General features: G+C 35.6%; 1 protein-coding gene across 4 annotated transcripts in view; it reads left to right on the top strand.

The window, feature by feature from the left end:
- Window positions 1-13,443, top strand: part of LOC138691298 (pre-piRNA 3'-exonuclease trimmer-like) — a 355,843-nt gene that overhangs the window by 328,685 nt on the left and 13,715 nt on the right. For all 4 annotated transcript variants that reach the window (XM_069813142.1, XM_069813140.1, XM_069813143.1 and 1 more), the window contains one exon: window positions 1,984-2,082. In XM_069813142.1, coding sequence (XP_069669243.1) covers window positions 1,984-2,082 — 99 coding nt within the window. Of the gene's footprint in view, window positions 1-1,983; window positions 2,083-13,443 lie in introns of those variants that run through there.

Below are 13,443 nucleotides of genomic sequence, written 5' to 3'. Positions count from 1 at the left end.
GGAAAGTCACAAAAGACAAGACAATAAAAAAAAAGGAAATTGTTTCCAATATTAGAAACAGTAATAATAACGCGGAATCATTATTTTATTTGATTCAAATGACGCATATAGGGCGAAATAAGGGGCGCAAAATATTAATTTTTCTCTGCCTTGAGGCGCCAAATAGCTGAATCGAAGCAATGACTGTGGGTCCCATATACAATTTAAGTCAGGCCTGCAGAATCCGTAAGTAGGGGAAATATGACGTCAGCCTCACTCCACTTCTATTGGGGATGGTCGACTTCTGCATAGATTTGTTTACATTCTTTGCGCATTGAGAAGTCCATCAGTGGCGGCACTGCAATTTTCAAAAATTATTGTAGTCCACACCTGTGGAGTAACGGTTAGCGCGTCTAGCAGCGAAACCAGTGTGCTCTAGGTTCGATTCCCTGTCGGGACAAGTTACCTGGTTGAGTTTTTTTCCGGGGTTTTCCCTCAACCCAATATGAGCAAATGCTGGGTAACTTTCGGTACTGGACCCCGGACTCATTTCAACTTCATTTCACTCAGACGCTAAATATCCTGAGATGTTGATAAAGCGTCGTAGAATAACATACTTAAAAAAATAAGAAAGATTATAATAAAGTCATTGTATTTATAATGCGTTATCTCGTTTCAATGTTTACAATTATGCTACATTTCCTGTCGGTAATTTCTTTGAGATTTTGCATCTACCCTGCTTTAGATTTTCGGAAACTTTTCTCCTATCATCACTTACGGAAACATAAATTGTGAAGCATTTAAGTAATGAACCTTGAAAGTTACTATTCATTTTAATACAAAATGAACACAACAAGTGATGTCCTTAATTTAACAGTATATAAATAAATAATCATTACACAGTTCCTAATAATGAACTTACCCGATAGTTCGTTTATTCCATAATTCTTATTATGGGATTTGTTGAAATCTAGTTTAATGTTGAAATGACGAGTAGAAATAAATAGGATGGGATACAGTAAACAAGCAATTCTTTCGTCTTCTTCAACAACAAAATAATCATATTACCATTTCCTTTGGAAATAGTGTTTCTTCACGGGTTTAGATTTTGCCATGTTCCAGTTCTCTTCAAACTGCAGTACGCATATTGTGTATTTATTTATTTATTTATTCATTCATTCATTTATTTATTTGGCTGCAGTGCGTTACAATGTTGGATGACAGCATTGACCTTCGGTCATATAGCTACCACTCACTTATGGACATTCAATTTATATATCGTCCTGTTACTAGTAAAAACCAGTTAAGTTCAGTAATGCAAGTTTTGTAAAAAAAAAAAAAAAAACAAGAACTAAAACTTTATTGATGCACGAAAAATCATAATAAATTCTTTAAATAAAGTAATTGGTTTGTTGCCTACAACATTTCGGACTAATTCTATTTTACTAATCTACAGTACAGAGCACGGAAAGACAAGTCGGGGACTGTACTTAACTTATTTTACACAAAAGTGGACTTAATCGGTTTTAGTAGTAATAGGACGATATATACTTAGGTAGACTTTCTTACATTATATGCACACATGCATTTTAAAATTTATTTTACATGTCTTTTAAATTATTTATTTCCCTCGCTCGTTTTTCTCTTACTTTCCAAAGATATGTTCCTAAGGATTTTATTATCTGTTCATTTGTAATTCTTGATAGCGTATTGTGTACCTGCGGCTGCGAGAATGAATGTTGATACAGCTGAGTATAACTAGAACGCTACGACCACACTAGTAGAAAAGGTGGGTGGGATAGAAGGGATACGAAGGCAGTGGCTCTGAGGAGCTACAGTTCTGCAGGTCTGATTTAAGTCATTGGTACGCTGTGACCTGTTTCTTCAATATTTGTAGTGGCATTTCCTTTTTCGCAAAATAATAAGAATAGCACAAACTTTTACAATAATCCATCATAAGGTTGATAGGAAATATAACTTATGTTTGTTTATTTTGCCTTTCAGTGCGCAAGATATCTTGAGACAGTTTCGGAGGCACAAAGACTTCGCTGTGAGCTATTATCATCCATTGCGCCATTCATTTGTCGCGCAGGCATTTCTCTGGTATGTATTATTAGGGAATATGAAATTTCAAATAATGAAGCAATCCTTTCATGAATAACATTAAGTGTAACTGCTTTTATGAATAATACTAAGTGTAACAAGTTTAATTTCTGAAAGCAGTGTCATCCCGCATCCCTGCATGTTAGCCTTTATGGATTGACATAGTGTGTTAGAAAATTCAGAATTAATTTTTATACGGTAGATCTGAACCGAAAGTTTTGTTGTAGATGGCAAACGAATGAATGTAAATTAGCATAGGCGCCGACTACGGGTATGCTCGGTCGCTCAAGCAAACCCCAAAATTTGAGTGGGTATGCACAGCATACCTCATTGAAAATTGTATTTTTTCTTTACGTTACTATTCTGTAAAAAAAAATATAAACGTTTTCATCGTACCCAACCGGCACTATAAAGGTATGCTTCTTAACCGTAATTAAAATCGACTCACTCATCGCATTGATGGGCGGTTGGCTTTTGTAATACACCGCTGTAAAAAGGTTATCTTATAACAAACGGCTAATTCAATTCGTAGTAATTAAAATCCACGTTGACACATAAGTGAAGTGACCGTTTTCTAAATAGTCCGAATATTAAGGGAATGCCGCTTGTTAAGTCAATAATATAAACTGAAGGCGGTAACCTTTAATTATTGTATTAAATAACTAGAAATGAAGCCGGTTGGGTACGATACAATGAAAACGTTTATACTACGAATATAATTAGCGGTTTCTTTTAGGAAACCTTTTGACACAACCACATACGTTATACCAGTGAGCCGACATACCTGCTGCGAAGAATGCCCCATCCCTCCAATTAAAACATTCAGTAAATGGACAGTACTTACAACAACTTGGCGAAGTTCTTTGTGCTTTAATTGGCAGCTCTGCAACAGTCACGAAACGCAACAGCCAGCGAGAGATTTTTTCTTGTGAAATCATGTTGGATATAGTGTAACTTATACTGAATTTGAATACTGAATTAGAATTTCCAGACTTCAACAATTGAACGAAGTAGTCAGAAGTCAGAACGTGTAGACCGCTAGACGTTAGTTTGTGTTCAGTATTACCTGTGTAACTAATGCTTGAAATTATATTATGTCTTCATGTCTTGCGTGTCAAAATCGTTAAAATGGATAAGTATATAGTGAAATACACAAGGACTTCGACTGATAATCGTGATGGTGATGGTGATATCGAATCAACAGCGTGTAGCAATAAAAGTGATCCATCTTCGGCAGCTTGTGACAATGAAATCCCTGTTACTATTTCTGGTAATTCCACGAAAAATGATAACGGTACTGAAAGTGGCAGCCGCAGGGGCAGGACTTCTCAAAAACATTGGGTAAAACATACACATGAATTCAGTATGACGAAAAAGATGACAGAGTTTATTGTTTTTTGTGTAGGTCTATGTGTGAAAAAAAAAGATTGCCTCCAAAAACTGTTACTGTGAACAAGGATTCCTATAATGCATTCGTTAAATACGGCTTTAAGAACTGATCAGTTGCTCTAAAACGATTCAAATCTCATGAAAAAAGTAATTTGTATATGTGTTCAGAAAAGTAATTTGTATATGTGTTCAGTTAGTAGGGGAGAGTTGGGTAGTATCGGACATCGGGTAATATCGGGCAGTGAGTTTCTTTCATCTTCCACCAGATGATAGTACCTGAATGACATGGTTACGCTTCTGTGATGTCGCATACAGAAACGTAACCATGCCATTCAGGTACTGCCATATGGTGGTAGATGAAAGAAACGGACTGTCTGATATTACCCGATGTCCGATACTACCCAACTCTCCCCTACAAATAATTCTATGAAAAAAAGGAACAAATATTCTGTCATCAATTAGTCATTCTAAAGCAAACGAAATGCAGGTCGCTACTGTTTGTTTAAGGCAAATTTTTACTTCAATATTGTTTTTGGTTTGTCAAGGATTGGCCTTACGTGGTCATGTTGATGAGTCTTCTAATTTTGTCAATCTTCTGAAATTACGTTCCGAGGATGTACCCGAACTGAAACTATGGCTTAATCAGACTAGTTACAGGTGGATGTCTCATGACATAATTAATGAAATTATAACATTGATAAGCATGTCTCATCATAGAATTTTGATTCAACAAATGTGCGTTTGTTTTCGCACTGAAGATGTCCGTTTGTTTTCGCACTGTAGACCAAAATGTTGCTGTTCATGAATTGTTCTGTGGTATTTATGAGCTCCCATTAACTGATTCAGATATCCTGTTTAAATCTGTGAAGGATATATTATTAAGATATTCTATTTCTGTGAACAATTGTCGTGGGCAATGCTATGATGGCGCAAAAAACGTTAGCGGTTGTCTGCAAGGATTACAGTCACGGATAAAAGAAATTGAACCCAGGGCTATTTGAAGAGTCCACTGCAAGAATGATGGATGTCACTTTCTTGTCGAAAATGAACCAAGACTGTCAATGCATAGCTTAAGACATATAGAATGTACATAGAGAGTTGTATGGCATTAACACTGATAGTCATTGTCCAGTAATGATAGGAAAATCACAGTTAAGCTTTGAGCGCTAAGCATTTGAAACTTTCAATTGCTACTCCTGAAAAATGTATTCAAAAGACATCCATCATTCTTGCAGAGGACTCTTCATTTACATTCACTGCTTGGCTCATTCCCTAAATTTAGTTGTTCAAGACTCATTTAATAACATTCCAGTATTAAGAGATATTCTGTCAATTCTCAAAGATTTGATTTCATTTATTCGTGGTTCACCCAAGAGGCTAGGAGAATTCGGAAATCTTAAACAATTGCTTTCAGATTCTCATGACATTGAAGCAGGTCAAAGTTTAAGACCGTTCTGTCCAACGAGATGGTACATGCGTGTTGTGTTTCTGTTGTGCATAGATAATAATTATGAAGCTCTTTTGCAATTTCATAATGATACGCAAGATGAAAGAAATTATGCTGGTGCAAAAGCTAAAGAATTTCTAAAATGTCTGCAAAATTTGAAACTCTGTTTCATATCAAGATGCTAATTTTTGTATTCCAAAGAATAGAAAAACTTAATGCAGTACTTCAAAAAGTTTCATTGAATTTTCGCCTTGGTCATAATTCTGTAGATGCTGTTTTGTCTTCAATGGAAGGAGCCAGAAATACAGATACATTTTTATCACTTTGGGAACATGCTAAAGAAAAGTGTGATGCATTGCAATTAAGTCTCCCCACTGTTTCACGCCCTAGAAAATTGCCATTAAAATTAGGAGGTGATGACAAACATAATTCATAAGATACCTATTCAAGAAAAGTTGCAAATTATATTTTTAGGTAGTGGATCAAACAGTAAGCAGCTTTAGAACAGATTTCCGCCCGAAACAATGTCACACCTTGTCAAAATAGAACAGTTTTTATTAGGCAAAGAAGATAGTAGTTACGTTACTTCTTTTTACGTTGACGATTTCGACTGTGTAAGACTGACTCTTCATAGAGATATTTTGTTGGATGGGATAAAACAACATAATGTTACACTAGATAGCTTTTAAAGTGTAATGCAACACTTGAGTAGAACAGAGGATGACAATTGTGTAGCTCTCAAGAACATGATACCAGAATATGTAAAATTATTGCGACTTCTTTTTAACGATACATGTATTCAAGTGTACTGCAGAACGTTCGTTTTCTGCACTTCGAAGACTGAAAACTTACACCAGAGCCACCATGAACCAAGAGTGGTTAAATCATATAGTATTATTGAACATCCATTCCGATCTCGCAAGGAAACTGAACCTGGAACCTCTAACCAACGAATTAATCAGTAAAACAACTGTCAGTAGGAGCACGTTCCAGTCTCTTCCTATTTAGGTGAGTGATAATGTATTTTAAGTTAATTTTGTAGAATTTACATTTACTATAATTATGTAGGGGGTAATTATCAGTTTTAAAGTGTAACATGATGAGCATACCCCAAGATTTCCAAAGTAAATTAGAAGATTTTCAGCAAATGCTGGAAATGGCTACCGTTGTCTGCCAGGGACATGTCTACGCAGCGCTTCGTGTTTTAACGCTTCTTAGTGTTGCACCATCAGTGTTTATAATGATCTTATTCCTAATCCTTCTCTAAGTCATCCGTAGTATTGCACTTCTTACATACATTACACAATTTCTTTAAGGTAATCCCACAAAAAAAAAATGTCCGGGATATGATGAGTTTGGGCGATATGGTCGACACATTCTTATAAATATCACGTTAAAAGAAATACTCCACATTTCCGTCATTGACTCACGTTGTGTATGACATGTTGCACCATATTACTTAAAATAACACTGTGGTCGTTCCGTATAATCAGTTATTCGATTGTAAAAATGCATTTCATATGAATCAGTACATACTGACAATGAGCGTTTTTCTCAAGATAAATGGGTTCTAATCCGGAATTTTCTGAGCTAACGTACTCAGATAAATGAAACCACACTTAATTTTTAAATCACGTGATATCGATTATTCCAGGGGACTTGCGTACCAACCCATAAACCACAAACATTATTGTACGCTCCTCTGATCTGTTCCAGCAGTTGTATGGCCGATTCGTTGTTGTCCTCTGACATGCTGATTAAGAGTCTGTCTCCTATGAAAGCTGTCAGGAGAATTTTCAGGCAACTGTAGCAGTCTAGCACAAACACACTTTACCGTAGCTTCTGGTATTGACAGGCGATGTTTGCCTCGTTGTTTGAGAACATATCACATATTTTCTAGTTTCTAGCTCTAGTTCAAAATCTTGTATTGTTGACTGAACGGGACTATACAGTAGAACCTCGATTAACCGATCATCATATTATCCGATGGTCCCTTAATCGCGTGTTTCACTACAAACTGCACTTGAATAAGCAGAAATCCTCATGACGTTTTTAGTGCAATAAAATATACTTCATTCCCGGATATTGTTTTACTTCGGAGAAGTTGCTATGATGTTATTTAACTTCGATGGAATTGGTGATAGCGAGATGAGATCGAGAATTCGCCATATATTACACTGGCCAGCTCACATTTTGGTGCCTCCAATGTTAGACCTGTTCGACTCGCTGATTCCAAAAATGGCACCAGTTTTTCCCTATCAGCTCTTGTTCTTGAGATACAGCATACTCTAAATGCACATACCTCTATTCACTCTGTCGTCGTCAAAATTCAAGGTAGTTTATGTTACTGTTTTAATTAATCTCTTTGTAGCATGAAAGAAACACATTAAAAATTACAATAAATGTGAAATACACTAAATTTACTTATTTCAAACGAAAAACACGAGTTTATGATACAAATATTCACTATCATTCGACACAAAAGAGGCTCCTTTTGTAATAAGACTTCAGAGTGTGGGATGTGACAGGACAATCCCGCAAAATGTTCCAAAAGTAATCTGTCATCATGTGTGCATTCCATCTTCCTTGTTATCTGCATTCAATTGTTTTTATATATTGGTGAACTCTTTCTCTTCAACTATCTCAGTGAATGTGCAGAAAATTGACTTTAATACTCATTTTACATCCAAGCCTGTTGAAATGAAAAAGTATATCCTTTACTAATTTACTATAGTTACCTACCTTCTTGTTGCCAAGGAAGTTTTCACAAGAAGAGCAAATGAAGATCACGCACAAGATTAGATTTCATTAATTACACTAGTCTGCGATGAAATTCCTGCCTCCAAAGTTTTAATGTTTTTAGGGTATTTTTAGCATGCTGAAATGAAATTCAAAGCCAAAAAGTTCCTATCACGTACCATTTTTTGTTATTTTAATTTTCTTATAATATATTACGACAATTTATAGCGTAATTATTTAAACTGTAATGCTTTAACATATGTAGGTTTAGTATGTTAGGATATGAAAACCGAATGTATTCAACATATTTTTAAGATGTTTATATTGAAAACCAAGGACACTGTATGTTTCTTAGCAGATAGGGGGTGCTTGCACATAAGGAAGTTAGGGCGAAATAACGTGCAGCCTTGTCATTATTTTTATTTGTGAAAGATAGAAATGTCAGCCACTCCTTGGTGAGAGACTGAACTCAACTCATCTAGTTTCTCTCACATTTCATTAGTCTGCGTTTCATCTGGAAACGAAACGAAATCAGTTTGAAGCTTTATTGTGGAGTAGAATGTTGAAAGTTTTTAGTTCAGTAAGAAAGTATTTACCATGTTGCATCGAGGATGTCTAAATAATCCAGACCACTTTTGTTATATAACTTATGTAGGATATACACACTGCCTAAGCAGAGGTGTAATATTACAGATTTTGTGAAAAAGTCATACCATGCCTATTTTGGAATCAAACTTGGAGCCCAAAGTAAAGCTTGGGCACCACACAAAGTATGTAGAGTATGCACTGAAGAACTTCCGTCATTTGATCAATTGGAGAAGACCGTTGCTATCTTTTGGAGTACCTATGGTTTGGGGAGAGCAGTCGAACCATAGTAATGACTGCTACTTCTGTTCGTGTGATGTGAGGGGGACGATTCTAAACATAAAAATCAAATCGTGTATTCAGTTGTTCGGTCAGCCATTTTACCTGTGCCTAATGTACCAATCCCTGTGCGACCAGAAAATATTAAACAAAATCATTCTATTGGTACTGACAACGTGAAATAGGTTTTAAATACTTTTTCTTCGAAGTGGTAATCTTGTATATTGCAGTAAGGTAAAAGCACCAGTCTTTGACTGTGACCCAGTCATTGACACTTACGTAAACTTCACGAAATATTAAGAGAAATTATTTTATTTTCTCCTCTGTGAATATGGGTAAATTAAGTTTAGTTCATGTGGCAGTAATGGTGAATAGTTCAAGCTCAACTCTCAATTGGTTTGGCGGGAAAATTTTTGCGAAATTGTTGCAGCATAAGTTCCTAAGATTTTCGTAATTTTCCTTGCTACAACCTTTAAGATAAGATATTATTTTGTATGTTATTAACAACAATTATATATTCTAATCGATAAATATTATTATGAAGGGCTGGCCTATGATGATAAAGGAATGGATATGTTTGGTCAAACTTAATCCTAACCTTAATCAATGATTTATGGTAGTGGTGTCAATTATTGGTACATTAAATTATGTGATGTACCAGTTTTAGACACACCCCTGTCAATGATTGGTACAAAGATTATTAGCTTGATTGTCATTAATTATTCCTAAATTGAACAGAATGAAAATGTTTTGGACGTGTATCTTGAAAATATTACTATACAACCAATTTTACCAATCTTCGACATGGTGTCAATCACTGGAACACCAACTGTCAATATTTGGAACATCATGTTTCAGGTATGGCTTGTAAGTGAAACTATACCTCTGATCAAATGGCTAAGGCCATAGAAGCTGTGGAGGAAGGCATGCCTACAGCTACTGCAGCCAAAAAGTTTGGTGTGCCTAGGGTTACACTATGTTATAAAACGAGCGGGAAGAGTCCAAAAGTTTGTAGATTTGGACCTGCCACTGTTTTGAGTGATGATGAGGAGAAGATTTTAGTCCAGTGGCTTTTGTCAACAGCATGTCTACAGTATCCAGTAACAAAAGAAATTTTGTTGGATAGTGTTGAATAAATTTTGAAACAAATGAAAAGAGCAAATCCATTCACCGATGGAAGGCCAGGCAGGAAATGGTACACATCATTTTTAAAAAGACATCCTGAATTAAGTGAGCGTGTGGCACAAAATTTGACGACTGCTAGAGCAAATTTGACAGAAGAACAAGTTCGCAATTGGTTTTCAGAAGTTCATAAATATCTTAGGGACAAAAGCATCTTGGACATTACAAATGATCCAAATAGGGTATTTAATGCAGATGAAAGTGCATTTTTCCTGCAGCCTAAGGGGGAAAAAGTGATTACGAAAAAAAGGGAGTAAAGTTGTCTACAGTATTGGGAATGATGAGAAAGAAAATCTTACAGTTCTCATGACTGCTAATGCTGCTGGCAAGCTTGCTCCTCCTATGATAGTCTTTTCATATGCCAAAATACCCAGCTTAATAGCAAATAGTATACCTACAACGTGGGGGATTGGACGATCTGAAAGTGGATGGATGTGTGGACCTACTTTCTATGAATATATGACTAATGTCTTCTATCCATGGTTAATTCAGGAAGAAATCCAGAGACCCATAATATTTTTCATTGATGGCCATGTGTCTCATATGACACTCAATTTGTCTCAGTTTTGTTCTGAGAATGGAATTGAATTAATTGCACTATTTCCAAATTCGACACATTTACTGCAGCCAATGGACGTAGCAGTATTTGGCCCACTGAAAAAGAAATGGAAGGTATCTGTTAAGAAATGGCGTCTAGCAAATTCCGGAAATAAACTAAAGAAAGAAAATTTTGGACCTGTCATGTCTGAAGCAATACAATGCATTACCGAGCAATCCATTCAGAATGGCTTCAAAAGTTGTGGGCTCTGTCCTTTTAGTGTTGCAAATGTAAATTTCAACAAAATTGCACCCAAAGATTGTGAAGTTTCAGTGCCTGTAGTTTCATCAGTTGCCTGCAGAAGTGAATTTAATCTAAAAGATTGGCTGTCATTTTTGGAAAGTAACATATCCGAAGATAAAATGGCTGAGTTCAGAAACAGTTATGACAAACATGATTGGACTGGACATATTGAAGATACTTCACTTTTCCTATTCTGGAAAACTATGACATAACAATTAGACAGTGACAATCAAACAAACAGTCAGGTCATAACACAACAAAATGAATCTGAATCATTGCCGTCTGCACCAAATAAGTTCACAAACACCACGCCTCACAAATCTTCCTCATCAAATGTATCTGTAAGTCCTCATCCAACACTTTCAAACTCAACACAGTCTGATTTGGCTGTTCCCATGTCACCACCAAGTAGACCTACATCCTCAAAACAACCTACCCTGATGTCAAATGTTCCTTCACCATTTAAAAAGGTATTGTTTTGGCCTCAGCCAACAACCACTAAAAAACGAAAGAATAAGGAAAAAATACCTTCTGTAGTAACTTCTGAGGCTTGGCAGAAATATCACATGAGGAAAGAAGAAGAGAAAGTAAGGAAACAGCTAGAGAAGGAAGAAAGGTCGAAAGCAAGATTAGAAAAGAGGGAACTAAAGGTGAAATCATTGAAGAAAGCAAAATTTGAGCCCAGCAGTTCAGAAAGTTCAGAAGAGTGGATTGAGACTGAGGACAGCTTAGATGATATTGAACTAGTAGAAGAGTCGGAGGAAGAACCATGTGACATTATAACCTGCAAGAAACCTAATGTTGGCGATTATGTATTGGTCAAGTTTTGTGGTGGCAAACGGAATTCTACTTTGTATCGATATGCATGTGTGGTGCAGGAGATATATCCCAATGACAATGAAGTGGAAGTAATGTCAATGAAATGTATCAGTGATGACAAAAGAATCTTTAAGATGGATGAAGAAAATGTGTCTGTAGTAAAAATGACATCGGTCATTGGAAAACTATCTTCACCAATTCTCTTGCGCACTGGAGCAAGATTAAAATATGAATTTTCTAAGCCTGTGAACATTTTCGAAAAAGCCTAAACACAAGTTTTATGTATGTATTTCAGTGTAGGGTAACTATGTGTAATGTCAGCCAGCCCCTCAGTAATAAGTCTTCATATTTTCATGTTTATCCTATGACTATAAAAAGAAAGAATGTGTGTAGAAGTATTTATATTTTTGTTTGTGTTAAGTTGATGATTATTGTAGTTGTTTATTATTGATTTTTCATACTGACTGTCTATTGGCGCATTTCCATATGTTTATTTTTCAATTTGCACCTTGAATGAAAGTGAAGTCAGTCACCAACGAAGGTATAAAGTACAAAATTAAGTGTTAAACAATTCTGTTAATTAACATTTTATCATTATATCACCTTCTTCTAAGTTTAATAGATTATAAAGTGATTTAACATAAATGTCAATGACTGGTACATGGACACTGTCAAAGACTGGTACATGCTAAAATCTTGAGTGTCTATGACTGGTACAATAAACATGTGTTACAAAAAAATATTGCTTCATTAATAAAGATTGTTAATAATTAAAACTACCATATGGCACTCATAAAGCCTGAAACAATTAGTGTGTAATGATACTGTTTAGTTTAATTATTTCGTTTTATAACTATACGCAAAATAAAGAAATTTCATCACTAAAGTGTCAAAGACTGGTGCTTTTTGAAAGAATTTATGCTAAAACTTGGACTTCCAAACTGTGACCTAAGTGAATGGAGACTGTTCATGAATGCTTCCAAGCGAAGTTTAAAGGATTTCTTCCTTCATAACGGAAACATTTTTGGTTCGATGCCCGTTGCCTATTCAGTGATCCTCAAAAAATAATACACAAATTTGCAACTGCTGTTATTGCGACTAGACTATAAGGAACACAACTGGCAAGTTTGTGATGATTTCAATTCTTACTATGTTGCTGGGTCAACAATCTGGTTTTACCAAATTCCCATGCATTCTTTGCCTGTGGGATAGTAGGACACGAGTTGACCACTGGACTATGAAAGACTGGCCACCTCAACAAAATTTGGAAGTCGGTTGTAAGAATGTTGTGCGCCAAAGCCATGTGAGTTCTTCTAAAGTTGTGCTGCCATCTCTCCATATCAAGCTTGGCTTAATGAAACAGCTTGTAAAAGCTTTAAACAAGGAAGGAGGCTGTTTTAAGTACATATGTGAGAAATTTCCACTACTATCTGAAGCAAATTGAAAGAAGATATATATTTAATGGTCCTGACATAAGAAAACATATCTGGTGCAGCATTTAAAAACAGTATGGATGCAAAGGAGAAATCAGCATGGATGTTGTTTTGTGAAGTTGTTTTAAAATTTCTTGGCAACAAGGATCCTAACTACCGAAACACTGTGGCTAACATGCTTGAAGCATACACGGAATTTGGTTGTAACAAGAGTATCAACATTTTCTGTTTTCTCAGCTAGATTATTTCGCCGAAAATCTAGGATTTTTCAGCTAAGACTAAGATGAACGATTTCACAAGGATCTGCAGGAGTTCGAAAGAAGGTACCAGGGACGGGGGAGCATCAGTATGCTTGGTGATTATTTTTGTATGTTAAAGCGTAAAATACCTGAAGAGAAACATAAAAGAAAGAGGAACAGGAGGACTTTCTCAACTAAGAAGCAAGTGGTGTAATTTTTTGTGTGATATATTGTACTAATTTATACATCCAATAGTGAAGTAAACAAGACAAAACAAAGCAAAAACACTCTAGTGACATATATGAACAACCATACACATAATTTCAGCAAGTTGTGTCTTTTAAATATTGTTTTTGAATTTGAAATAAAAAAGTGAAATGAAAAAGTTTGTGATGAAATCCACTTAAT

The sequence above is a fragment of the Periplaneta americana genome, chromosome 16 (assembly GCF_040183065.1).
Source record: "Periplaneta americana isolate PAMFEO1 chromosome 16, P.americana_PAMFEO1_priV1, whole genome shotgun sequence".
Lineage (NCBI taxonomy): Eukaryota > Metazoa > Arthropoda > Insecta > Blattodea > Blattidae > Periplaneta > Periplaneta americana.
Note: the sequence above shows the minus strand (reverse complement) of the source record. Positions and strands in the feature narration are given on the sequence as shown.